At 39.7% G+C, this 12,043-nt stretch overlaps 1 protein-coding gene across 1 annotated transcript in view; it reads right to left on the reverse strand.

Moving 5' to 3' along the window:
- LOC124799170 (neuronal acetylcholine receptor subunit alpha-4-like) overlaps positions 1-12,043 on the reverse strand; it is a 189,837-nt gene that overhangs the window by 53,089 nt on the left and 124,705 nt on the right. The window contains exon 7 of the mRNA XM_047262708.1: positions 445-594. Coding sequence (XP_047118664.1) covers positions 445-594 — 150 coding nt within the window. The remainder of the gene's footprint in view (positions 1-444; positions 595-12,043) is intronic.

The following is a 12,043-nucleotide window of genomic DNA, read 5'->3' on the forward strand; positions in this document are numbered from 1 at the left end:
ATCTGCCAGGAAGTTTCATATCAGCGCACACTCTGCTACAGAGTGAAAATCTCATTCTTGTTTATAATTTGTTTGAAGTTGCACTTAAAGTTTTACAAGATGTTGTAGACTTTCAAGGTCACAGTAGAACTTCTCGTGTTGGTCGCAACCGAAGTGTACGCATGGAGGGGCTTCATTACTCGTGTAAGTAAAAACGCACGAAACACAATTCCTGAGGCCTCACAAGAATATGAAGGAAGTTCAGTATCTACCTGCTGTAGCACCTCACTCAAATCTGAGAACAATAAGCGAGATTTCAGAGATGAGAAGAAGGTCAGTGAGGAGTGGGGAAGGTGAGCCACAACGTCTGGCTTGCTGGTTGCGACTGAACAATGCAGGTGCTCTGGCGCCAGCTGAGACAGGTCAGCGCCGTGCAATGCGCCAGCACAGAGTTGGCCGACTTACCGATGCGAGGTGCGCGGGCGCCGCCCTCCAGCCACCAGCTGAGGTAGACCAGCACCGTGCAGTGCGCCAACACCGAGATGGCGACCAGTGCCAGCCGCTCGCCACATGCCGAAGGCAGCCACAGTGATGACAGCGTCATCACCGTCAGTGCTGCAACAGTGGCGACACCTTAACCTTTACCATTCTTGTTACAGCATCTAAATGAAACTGTCATACTGCTATCACTCAGCCACTTCTACACCTCCTGTAAACTCGAATCCCAACTGCCTACAGTCTCTCCCGTCCTCGAGAACTCTGGCTCACTGCCACAGCCCTGCATTTAAACAGCCATCCTCTACCCTCCCAGACCACAAACACCCCCCTGAACCAAAACGTAACCTACCCATCCAAAATGAAGGTTCCAATCCATTCTTTCCTTGCCCAACTGGCATCACAACTCCTAACCCCTACATTACACTATCAATACCTGCTAACATAAATGTCCCATATTAATCTCTACCCATAATTACCAAGAGCCCCGAGAACATCATCCTCATAAAATGTTCAGATGTGTGTGAAATCTTAAGGGACTTAACTGCTAAGGTCATCAGTCCCTAAGCTTACACACGACTTAACCTAAATTATCCTAAGTACAAACACACACACCCATGACCGAGGGAGGACTCGAACCTCCGCCAGGATCAGCCGCACAGTCCGTGAATGCAGCGCCCTAGACCGCTCGGCTAATCCTGCGCGGCATCGTCCTCGTAATGAAGGGAATGTACATCACATCACCATTGTCATGCATAAACATTTTTAATTAGTTTCTCAATCTTTTTTAAATTAAAATTAAAAATGTACAATCCATTGGGTGAAGAAAGGCAATTTGCTGCTATCATTCCATTCTTAGTAGGGTGAATATAAATGAATGTGAAATTTAAAAAAGTGGTACAGTTTTACCAACCTCATTTCTATGCATATTAAATAAAATGCTCAACCATTGACTTAACTTGTGATTCACACTTGAGTGTAATATTTGCGATTTACCCTACTTGAGATACTCCTGCAAAACAGTCTTTGTCAAAACCTGAAATACCCATACACATCCCACTCCATCCTAACACCTCACTGCATCCTATCCCCACCACAGACTACATAGTACGTTTCATCACAACTGTCCTCCATGGTTCGCGTGGCACCTCCCTCGGGCACGGCTGTGTGTGTTGTCCTTAGTGTAAGTTAGTTTAAGTTAGATTAAGTAGTGTGTAAGTCTAGGACTGATGACCTCAGCAATTTGGTCCCATAATACTTCACCACAAATTTACAAAGTATCCATCCATTTGAGTGACCCTATATCCCTCATGATGTCACACTGGTGGCTTGGTCCATATTTCACTTACATTACTCCAGCACATGTACACAGACCCACGCCCTTTTCAAATTGCAAATCTTGGCGATATACATCTCAGTAAATTAGCTTACCATGTCTATTTCATTCTCTGCTTTCGTACGCCATCATATTCTTGGGTAACTCGTCATTGAGTAAAAGAGTGTTAATTGCACAAAAGCGTGTAATCAGAATAATTGCTGGAGCTCATTCAACATCATCCCGTAGACACTTATTTAAGGAGCTAGAGATCTTCACAGTAGCCTCAAAAAATATATATATTCACTCATGAAATTTGTTATTAACAATCCGAATGAATTCAAAAGTAATAGCAGTGTACATGGCTACAACACTAGGAGAAAGGATGATCTTCACTACTCAAGGTTAAATCTAACTTTGGCTCAGAAGGGGGTAAATTATGCTGCTACAAATGTCTTTGGTCAAAAGTCTGACAGATAGCCATATAGCATTTAAAAGGAAATTAAAACTGTTTCTTAATGGCTACTCCTTCTACTGATTAGATGAATTTTTGGATATAGTAAGTGGGTAATTTCCTCAACCCCAACAAAAAAATTAAAAAATATTTAGTGTCATGTAATATTTTGTGTAATGTAATTTGTTGTATACACACCTTTCATTAAACTGACACGTTCCACATCATTACGAAGTGTCGTATTCATGATCTATGTAATAAGTATTAACCTAATCTGATCTTCTTTTCCTCCCGTCTAGACACCCTGTCCCACTACCATATGCAACATATCTAATACTGTTGTAGCAAATCCTGTAACATGTTCTTGTCCACTACCCTAGCCCTGGGAATAAAAGTTGGAGATTTCCATCTCCAATCACCTGCATTAGATCTCCATCCGTTTTCTCTACTTTTGGTCCTATTCCATAAACCTGTCTACCAGGAATGGTCATGAAGTCTCCAAGCACCATACACCAGCTGACATACAAAAGCACGAACTTCTATCATTCATCTAAAAATCAATGCAAAAGCGATTACATAGGAACCCATCACCATCAAATCGTTTTTCAATAATATCGCTCTATGTTTCATAATTATATATTTATTTTTACAATGTGTTTCAAGAAACTGTGTGAATTAAGAGCTATTTACATTCTATTGAGAGCGCCCCTCCCCGCTTGTGCAAATGAAATAACACTGAAAAAAATCCGCAGTTCTACAATGTTCTGTATATAAATAACCTATTCGACAACGTCATTTACACCATGAGGTTCTTTGCAGATGGTGATGAAACATGTAGAAAAGTAGCAATGCTACAAATTTCTGGGAGACCTGCCAAGTTTGCCTGTTAACTCTCACGATAAACAGATGTATCGTATTGTGCCCAAGGAGGCAGAAAGACCTGTTGTTGCTTGACTGCACGATTTCGGACAACCACAGGAAACAGTCACACCATTAAAAGTATTTAGGAATAAGCGTATGTGACAGAAATGCCGTACGACAGACTCAAGACACATTAACATGAAGAGTGACCAGCAAACAGAGTGCACCCACGGTATACGTAGCCCACAAATCTCTCGATCAATCGACACTTTAGCATTGCTGCCCAGCCTTGAACTCGATTTATAGAGGAAACAGAGAAGGTACAAAGAAGAGCAGTGCATTTCGTCACAGCTTCTCATCCAATTTCACTGAGAACGTTGCAAGACATGATGTGTGGTTTACTGTTAAAATTCGAAGGGTACTCGTTTCTTGAAGAGTCAACCAATATATTGCTTCTTGCTACATACGTCTCGCAAAGAGATCACGAAGCTAAATACAGAGACTTTCTGTCTTATCATGATCTCTGAAAGAAGGCGGTTGCTTACATAAAAGATCTGTGACGACAACTGCAACTTGCATGATGTCTCTGTTAGCTTTCACTGCATTGTTGTGTGTGATTTTCCTCAGTCTGTAATGTTCATTAAGTAGCTCTGAAATACTAAACACTTGTTTGGATAATTCTTTATATGAAATAAAACTACTTGGATGGTTATTAGAAGAAGCATACCATGTTAAACCTCTAGACAGAGTCTTCATATAACCGTAATTCTTAGCAGACCATACAGTTTCTCTTGTACTTAAGCGCAAACAGGGCCAACAGAATAATTTTCGTTTTGTAGGGCTAGCACATAACCACTAGTGCTGCTCGTTCCATGAACTTACCAATGCACATCTTTTGAACTTATCTTTATTAAAAAGCTGTAGGGGTGGTGTTAGAAGTCCTTTCTTCAAAATTTCATGTCGTTCAGTTTCACATCCCATTGAAAAGGAAACCTCTTCCAAGGAATTAACGATGTCCTCAATCGAAAGCGTTACATCAGTACTTGTACAAGGTTGGGCTTCATCTATACTTGCTGCACACGGGACAACTACTGCACATGAGGCAACTGACGTAAGAGAATCCTAGAGAGGAGGCACCACACCTACTGGCCTCCCATGCCACGGAAGCGCATGGCCACGCGCCAGCGATAGCCTGTACATCCTCTATTGTTCACAGCAGTGAAGTCATGGTTACCATGGCAACCGAGCATTTACAGGCAGTCTGGCACATGTGTGGCCTCCTCGCCATATGCTTTACGCCACCGTCTGCCTTGGGTTAGGGTTTAGCTTTCGCTCTTTGACTTGCTGCCGGCCGCTGGTGGCCGAGCGGTTCTGGTGCTGCAGTCTGGAACCGCGCGACCGCTACGGTCGCAGGTTCGAATCCTGCCTCGGGCATGGATGTGTGTGTTGTCCTTAGGTTAGTCAGGTTTAAGTAGTTTTAAGTTCTAGGGGACTTATGACCTCAGCAGTTGAGTCCCATAGTGCTCAGAGCCATTTGAACCATTTTTTGACTTGCTCTCTGTTGCTGGTGGTTTAGAAAAAAATAAGACAAGCTAACATCTTTCACGCTCGCTAACAAATGTGCTTAAAGAGTTATTGCAAAAATAATTATTGTTACTGGCATTCCTATTTCTAATACAGAAAAGTGAGGAGGCCCAGCTTCTCTTGCCTCCTCTGGTCAGCCACCACCGGTACCTATCATCGGACTTCAATAAATTGGTTTTAAGCAATTTCTTACCCATCCAAATATGTATTACTTCTGTTCAGTATATCATTTCTTCAAAGTCTCAGGCAGTCTCTCACATGTTAGAATTATCAGCTGATGATAATAAACATACTGTACACTTCTGACATCGTCAGAAAGTGGACGGTCAGTAGCACTATGGACATTGAATGAATTTTCAACTTCCAAGATTACTAAAATCATTTATTCATGTAGATACCAGATTTGGCAATTCTCTGTTGCTATCATCGGATCTGCAAAATATGGGACCGAAAATGCTGAAAATGCTATGGCACAGCAACTAGCATAGCAGCTTTCATGATTGTATCCAAGATTTGCAATACATGAAATGACAACATACATGTGTTTACACCTTTACACAGTCTTCTCCTAGAGTGCAGTAAGTGGGGCTGTGCAGGTGGTATCGTGAGCTATACTAGAAGCTGGCACATCAGTTTTAAAATAACAGCTATGTACACACATGGTATTGCACTGAGTACAGGTGCTCACATTCATCACCATTTTACAACTGACAAATCCCAGCATACACATTCTTAGTGATAGATGACTACGACAGATGGCGCAGCAGTATATCATCTCACATTACATAAAGGCATGGATCTACTATTCCATATAGTTACATATTCCTAAATTATTCTCGTAATATGTAAGCCGGGTCTGTACTCTACAGTTTTAAAAAAAGTCACTAAAATTATGTACTGAACTCATAAAACATTATTTCTACATAAAACTGTATCATTTTAGAAACTCTTTTAGAAAATTGTTTAAAGACATGTTATTTATACCAAATCACACAATATGACTATCTATAACCACTTAAAAGCTCTCTATGTATATCTTATGGTATCATATGTTGATTGGTTTTAATACAATCTGGAGTAGCTCGAAATTTCCAGGCACAGATATGATATTTCGTCAAGAATGCAGTCAAAGCATATATATATATATATATATATATATATATATATATATACTAACAATGGAGCTATTTATTTTTTGTGCTTTTCTTACCAGTTAAGATGTTTACATAAGCTTATACACAAAAACAGATCACTCGAGGCCTATATGAAATCTCGTTACCTGACGCCTCTGAATGATCTGGTCACCTGATATCTGGCTGAACTCTCTTCCAATTTTTAATGTAGCCTATGTACAATTATTGCACCATATTGGATTGCAGTCGCTCTTAGACTGAGCCCATGATCTAGCATTACCACCCCACTCTTACAACTGCCTGTGCTAAAACAAATGTTTTCAAGCAATAGTCAACCTAGACAACTAATGTCAAAAATACCATCATGTAACAGAATATGGCCACTGGTTAGATCATCATTATTTCAGAAACATTTTTACAAGAAATCGTTAAGACAAATTTCTGTACAGAATTGCATTATATGCCAATCTTTATCTAAAAACTTTTCTAAAATATTTATAAAACATTTTTAACAAATCTTAATATCAAATTACATAAGATAAAACTATAACTTTTTTAAAAAAATTCTATGTATGTCTCATAATGTCCTATGTGAACTAATTTTATTACATCCATAAACTCGAAATCAAAGGTGTGATTAACAAATTATGACATTCTTCATCTGGAAAATATAGACTGTATCTATTTATGAATGGAAGCTACAGCTAATATTTTGCATTTTTAATAGCAAACATGCTGTTTGTAAAAGCTTGTATATGGCTCTGAGCACTATGGGACTCAACTGCTGAGGTCATTGGTCTTGTATATGGCAATATGTGGTTCAATGCTACGTGAGAGCTTATTATCCTGTATCTACCTCCAATTTCATCACCTGACGTCTAGCTGAAATCTCTTCAACAATTGATGTACCAGTATACAAATCATTAATCGCATGGGCTTGCAATTGCTCCTCACTGAACCACTGAACTATGTACCTATAAAATTTTGCTCTTTTTATAAGATGCAATGTAGAAATGAGCCTACTTACAACAACACATTGTACGGCAAATAGCTGAACTCAAGTTACCCACCATCTACGTGTAAACTTGTCATCTGTCATCTAGGTTAGATCTCTTCCATTGTTTGCTATGGTCACCATACAGTTATAATCCCCTGTGGATTTCAAATGCTCATAAAATAACTCATGATCTAACATTGCTAAATACTCAAAGATATCTTTATGTAATATAATTATTATATTCATAGTTGTTCTCCCTAGATGACCACCATCAATGAGCAATCATGTATATCTAATATCATCTGGATTAATTTTATTCCATCCACAGTTACTTGGAATCAAAGACAAAAATTTCACACAGAAGACAGCATGATGTTCTAAATAATATTTTGCAGTTTTGTTAGCAAATATGCTTTTTATACCAGCTTATTTACGACAATACATCATCTGATTTCTAGGTGAGAGCATATTAGCCAATGTCTACATGTACTGTTGTCACCCAATGTCAAGGTGAATTCTCTTCCATTGTTTGATGTGTCATGTACTATTTTATTTCATGGAAGCGCAACAGCTCTTAGTGAACCCGTGATCTACCTATTTAACATTTATTTACCTTTTTTTATAAGATGTGATGCATAAACACATTTACTTATGACAACACATCGTACAACAACCGTATACAGTGTCGTGTTCCAACATCTAGGTAAAATCCCTTCCATTGTTTTATACAAACAACATAATTATAAACCTGTCTAGCATTGTAATTGCTCTTTAACTAACATGTGATCTATTACTAAACCTTAATACATATCTGTTGTACAGTCGTCATTTTCACATGATAGTCTCTCTAGACGATTAATATCAAATGTGCTATCATGAAATATGGTATGACTGATAGTTAAGTTAGTCCTTCTACGCCTCATGATGCATTAGCAGTCATTACCATAGGACATAACAGGATATATGTAAAAGATGTATGATTGAAACCAATCTAAAAATTTTTTTTACTGCTTAAGGTTTCAGGCTGCACAATTTTATATCATTATCAGTAGAACGAGATCTACTACACAGTAAATATTCTTATTACAGATCGCAATTTAATACTTATTATAATCCATGTATTAATGGTATTCCTAGTGAAGGCTATATAGTTGTACCGTAAGATAAAGTTTTTTTAGCCTAATAATGTTTGACTGACTTTGGAAACTAGTTGGAAGTGGGTAGCTGAAAGCAAAGTACTGTACCAAATCACGGAATAACTATAACGAATGTAGCTTTATTGAGCTCGTTTTCATTTAAACAATGATGAATTGCTAATAGCTTCCAAATTAATCCATTCAAGGGGATAAATTTTTGGCTGTTGGTGGTATTTTCACATCCTGAATACAGATCCATGACGAAAACGGAGCTCATCATGGAACACAGTAGGCTGACGAGTTCTCAGCGGCAGTCGGTAGCGATGAGAAGCACGCTATCGTACGACACTCGCAGCTGGGCCATGGAAACGATTCTAGCCTGCTTGTTTCTGCGAGTTATCAAGGTCTCCACGCAGCGACGCCTGTTACAGCGAAGCAGCTTCAGGGCCATCCATCGAAAGCCTTCCTCTCTAGCGTCTCAGCTGCACATTAACACAATACTTCTCTCCAGAGTTTTGCAGTCAGCTAAGCCACCCAAGACGGTATTACACCTACATGAAATGGATTCTTTAAACGTCTTTGTTTTCAGCTCACCCTCCTGACAGCATGTGCTCTCCAGGTGAACTTCATTGCGGTGGTCCTTGGTGTAGGGCAATGCCATGAGACAAACAGGTTCCTGTAAGTGCTCATCTTCTATACAGCCTTCCGTCTGTTATCTACAAGCGAGTGTCGTGTTTGCCACTGTGGGTTGAGCGAAGAGAGAAGGATGGACATTGATGATAAGTACCAAACTGTCGAAATTTCTAGATGTTCACAGTTTATTGTTGTTGTTGTTTTAGTTGTTGTGCTTTTAAGTCCAGAAAGTGGTTTGACGGAGCCCTCCTCACTACTGTATCCCATGCAAGTCCCCTCATCTCCGAATAACTACTGCAGCCACATCCATTTGAACCTGCTTACTGTACTCCTTTCTTGTTCTTCCTCTACAGTACCAGACTGGCGAATCCTTTATATCTCAGAATGAGTCTCATCAGAAAATCACTTCACTTTTAGGCGAGATGTACCACAAATTTCTTTTCTTTCCCTTTCCATTTCTATTCATTACCTTCACTTCAGTTATGTCAACTGCCACTCTGATCTTTACCATTCTTCTTTAGCAGCAGTGTTTCTGTTGTATTCTTGTCTGAACTGCTTATTGTCCACGCTTCACTTCAATAAAACGCTACACACCGGATTACATTGTACTCACAATTATATTTGTGATATCGCATGATTTGTTATTTTCTTTTGCCAGTTTTGATGTCACAATGGATGAAGTGAAGAATAAGATCGTACGTTTTATGAGAATAATGTCATCTCAAACATATGTAGTAAGTTTATGTTTACGTAAATTAATATGAGTCCACATAATGTTATAATTACATTCGAATTAAGTTCGTAATTGGAAAATGCGTTTTTCTATCTTTAACATTTACTGATCTTATGATGGCCCAGATGGAGGAGGAGGAGGCTACAGCAATGTCGAATCACATGTGTTGTTACGATCATTTCTTGAAAATGTATTTCTTCATGATTTTGTAGTTTCTTTAATCGTTATTGATCTTACAGAAGAACTGAATGAAAGAATGCTGATGGTTTTGTTGAAGAAATTATAAGACAAACAACTGAACAGGTAGCCATATTGCCAGACATAACTGATTCGTTGCATGCCATTCATTAGATTGCTGATCACTGCAGTTCGCACTTTGCCTAAACACGCGCATTCTGCAAAAAGCTGGTGTGACTTCGTGACAGACTGTGATCCATAGCTCATGCATAGAGCACTTTAGTTGTGTTGGTTCAGGAAATAGCCCTACTCGTAGCGTGGATCTAACATTTTCTTTGGAATGTAATCTTGTTAATAATAAAATTTATACTTGGCGCATTTTTCTTAATTTTTTATTTCTTTCCAGCCCACTCTGTAGAGTATTACATTTTTTGTTCCTCTTCCAAGTGACAATTACAGAGACAGGAACGAGATTTGACGTAAACATTTTGCAGCGAAGTGTCAAACTGAGAGAGATAAAATTTACTGATGAGGCAGTAACGCATTTGCTATAAACCGTTTTAGTTAGGCGTAAGCCAGAAAGAGAGAGAGAGAGAAAATTTACTTACAAGACTGTACAATATTTGATGCAAAAATTTTTAGTGAAGTATGAAAATATATATGTGGTTCATGGTGTGGGTTCCTGTAGTCATGTCCTAGTTCATGAACCACAGGCAACGTATGAGTGGCCAAGTAAGTGGTCCCGACAGTCGGGATACCAGTTACTTTGGAATAAGGCTGGGCATCTCGGACATATTCTGAGTCGTGGTCACCTTTGTGCTCATACGGCAAAGACTACCAAATCCACCGGTTAATCCCTCAGCCGTTAGGGGTAAAACCCAATGGGACTCGGGGCAAGTAAGGCTAGCAACCTGCTTCCCTGGTACTTTAAATATGATGCTGGCAACAATCAGAGCAAAATGCCTCGGACCTTTGGAGGTGACGGAGTCCCACCTCTAACTGACAAACCAGGGACTCCTAAGATACGACTTGGCAAACAAATGGTAATGAGATGGGGAGCTATTAATATCAACGGGGGCTACTCTTGGAAGAAGGTAGAGCTGGCAGAGACTGCAAGTAAGATGGGGCTGGACGTTTTAGCTGTTAGTGACATTCGGGTAAGGGGTGAGAAAGAAGAAGAAGTGGGAGAATACAAGGTCTACTTGTCAGGAGTCAAAGCAGGAATAGCACAATGGGGTGTAGGGCTTTACATCAGGAAAGAAATGGAACCCAGCGTAGTTGCAATAAGGTATGTAAACGAACGACTGATGTGGATAGATTTGACAGTGTCTAACAAGAAAATTAGGATTGTGTCAGTATATTCGTATTGTGAAGGGACTGGTCAAGATAACATGGATAGTTTTTATGAGGCACTCAGTGATGTAGTTGTTAGAGTAAAGGACAAGGACAGTGATCTGCTCATGGGTGATTTTAACGCCAGGATTGGAAATCGAACAGAAGGGTATGAAAAGGTTATGGGTAAATTTGGAGAGGATATGGAGGCCAACAGGAACGGGCAGCAACTCTTGGATTTCTGTGCCAGTATGGGCTTAGTAATCACAAACTCCTTTTTTAAACATAAGAACATTCGCCGGTATACGTGGGAAAGCAGGGGAACCAGATCTGTCATTGACTATATAATAACAGATCAGGAATTCAGGAAGGCTGTGAGGGACACACGTGTATTCAGGGGATTCTTTGATGACACTGATCATTATTTAATCTGCAGTGAAATTGGGATTGCGAGGCCGAAAGTGCAGGAGGTCAGGTCCATATGTAGGAGGATAAGAGTGGAGAAACTTCAGGATAAGGAAATCAGGCACAAGTACATAACAGCGATCTCAGAAAGGTACCAGTTAGTTGAATGTAGTCAATTACAGTCATTGGAAAAGGAATGGACAAGGTACAGGGACACAGTACTAGAAGTGGCTAAAGAATGTCTTGGAACAGTAGTGTGTAAAAGTAGGAGGAAGCAAACAGCTTGGTGGAATGACACAGTCAAGGCAGCCTGTAAAAGGAAAAAGAAGGCATATAAAAATGGCTACATACTAGAACTCAGGTAGACAGAGAAAGTTATGTTGAAGAAAGAAACAAAGCCAAACAGATAATTGCAGCATCCAAGAAGAAATCTTGGGAAGACTTTGGAAACAGGTTGGAGACATTGGGTCAAGCTGCTGGAAAACCATTCTGGAGTGTAATTAGCAGTCTTCGAAAGGGAGGTAAGAAGGAAATGACAAGTATTTTGGACAGGTCAGGAAAACTGCCGGTGAATCCTGTGGATGCCTTGGGCAGATGGAGGGAATATTTTGAAGAGTTGCTCAATGTAGGTGAAAATACGATCAGTAATGTTTCAGATTTCGAGGTAAAATGGGATAGGAATGATGATGGAAATAGGATCACGTTTGAGGAAGTGGAGAAAATGGTCAATAGATTGCAGTGCAATAAAGCAGCTGGGGTGGATGAAATTAAGTCGGAACTCATCAAGTACAGTGGAATGTCAGATCTTA

This window comes from Schistocerca piceifrons, chromosome 5, assembly GCF_021461385.2.
Source record: "Schistocerca piceifrons isolate TAMUIC-IGC-003096 chromosome 5, iqSchPice1.1, whole genome shotgun sequence".
NCBI lineage: Eukaryota > Metazoa > Arthropoda > Insecta > Orthoptera > Acrididae > Schistocerca > Schistocerca piceifrons.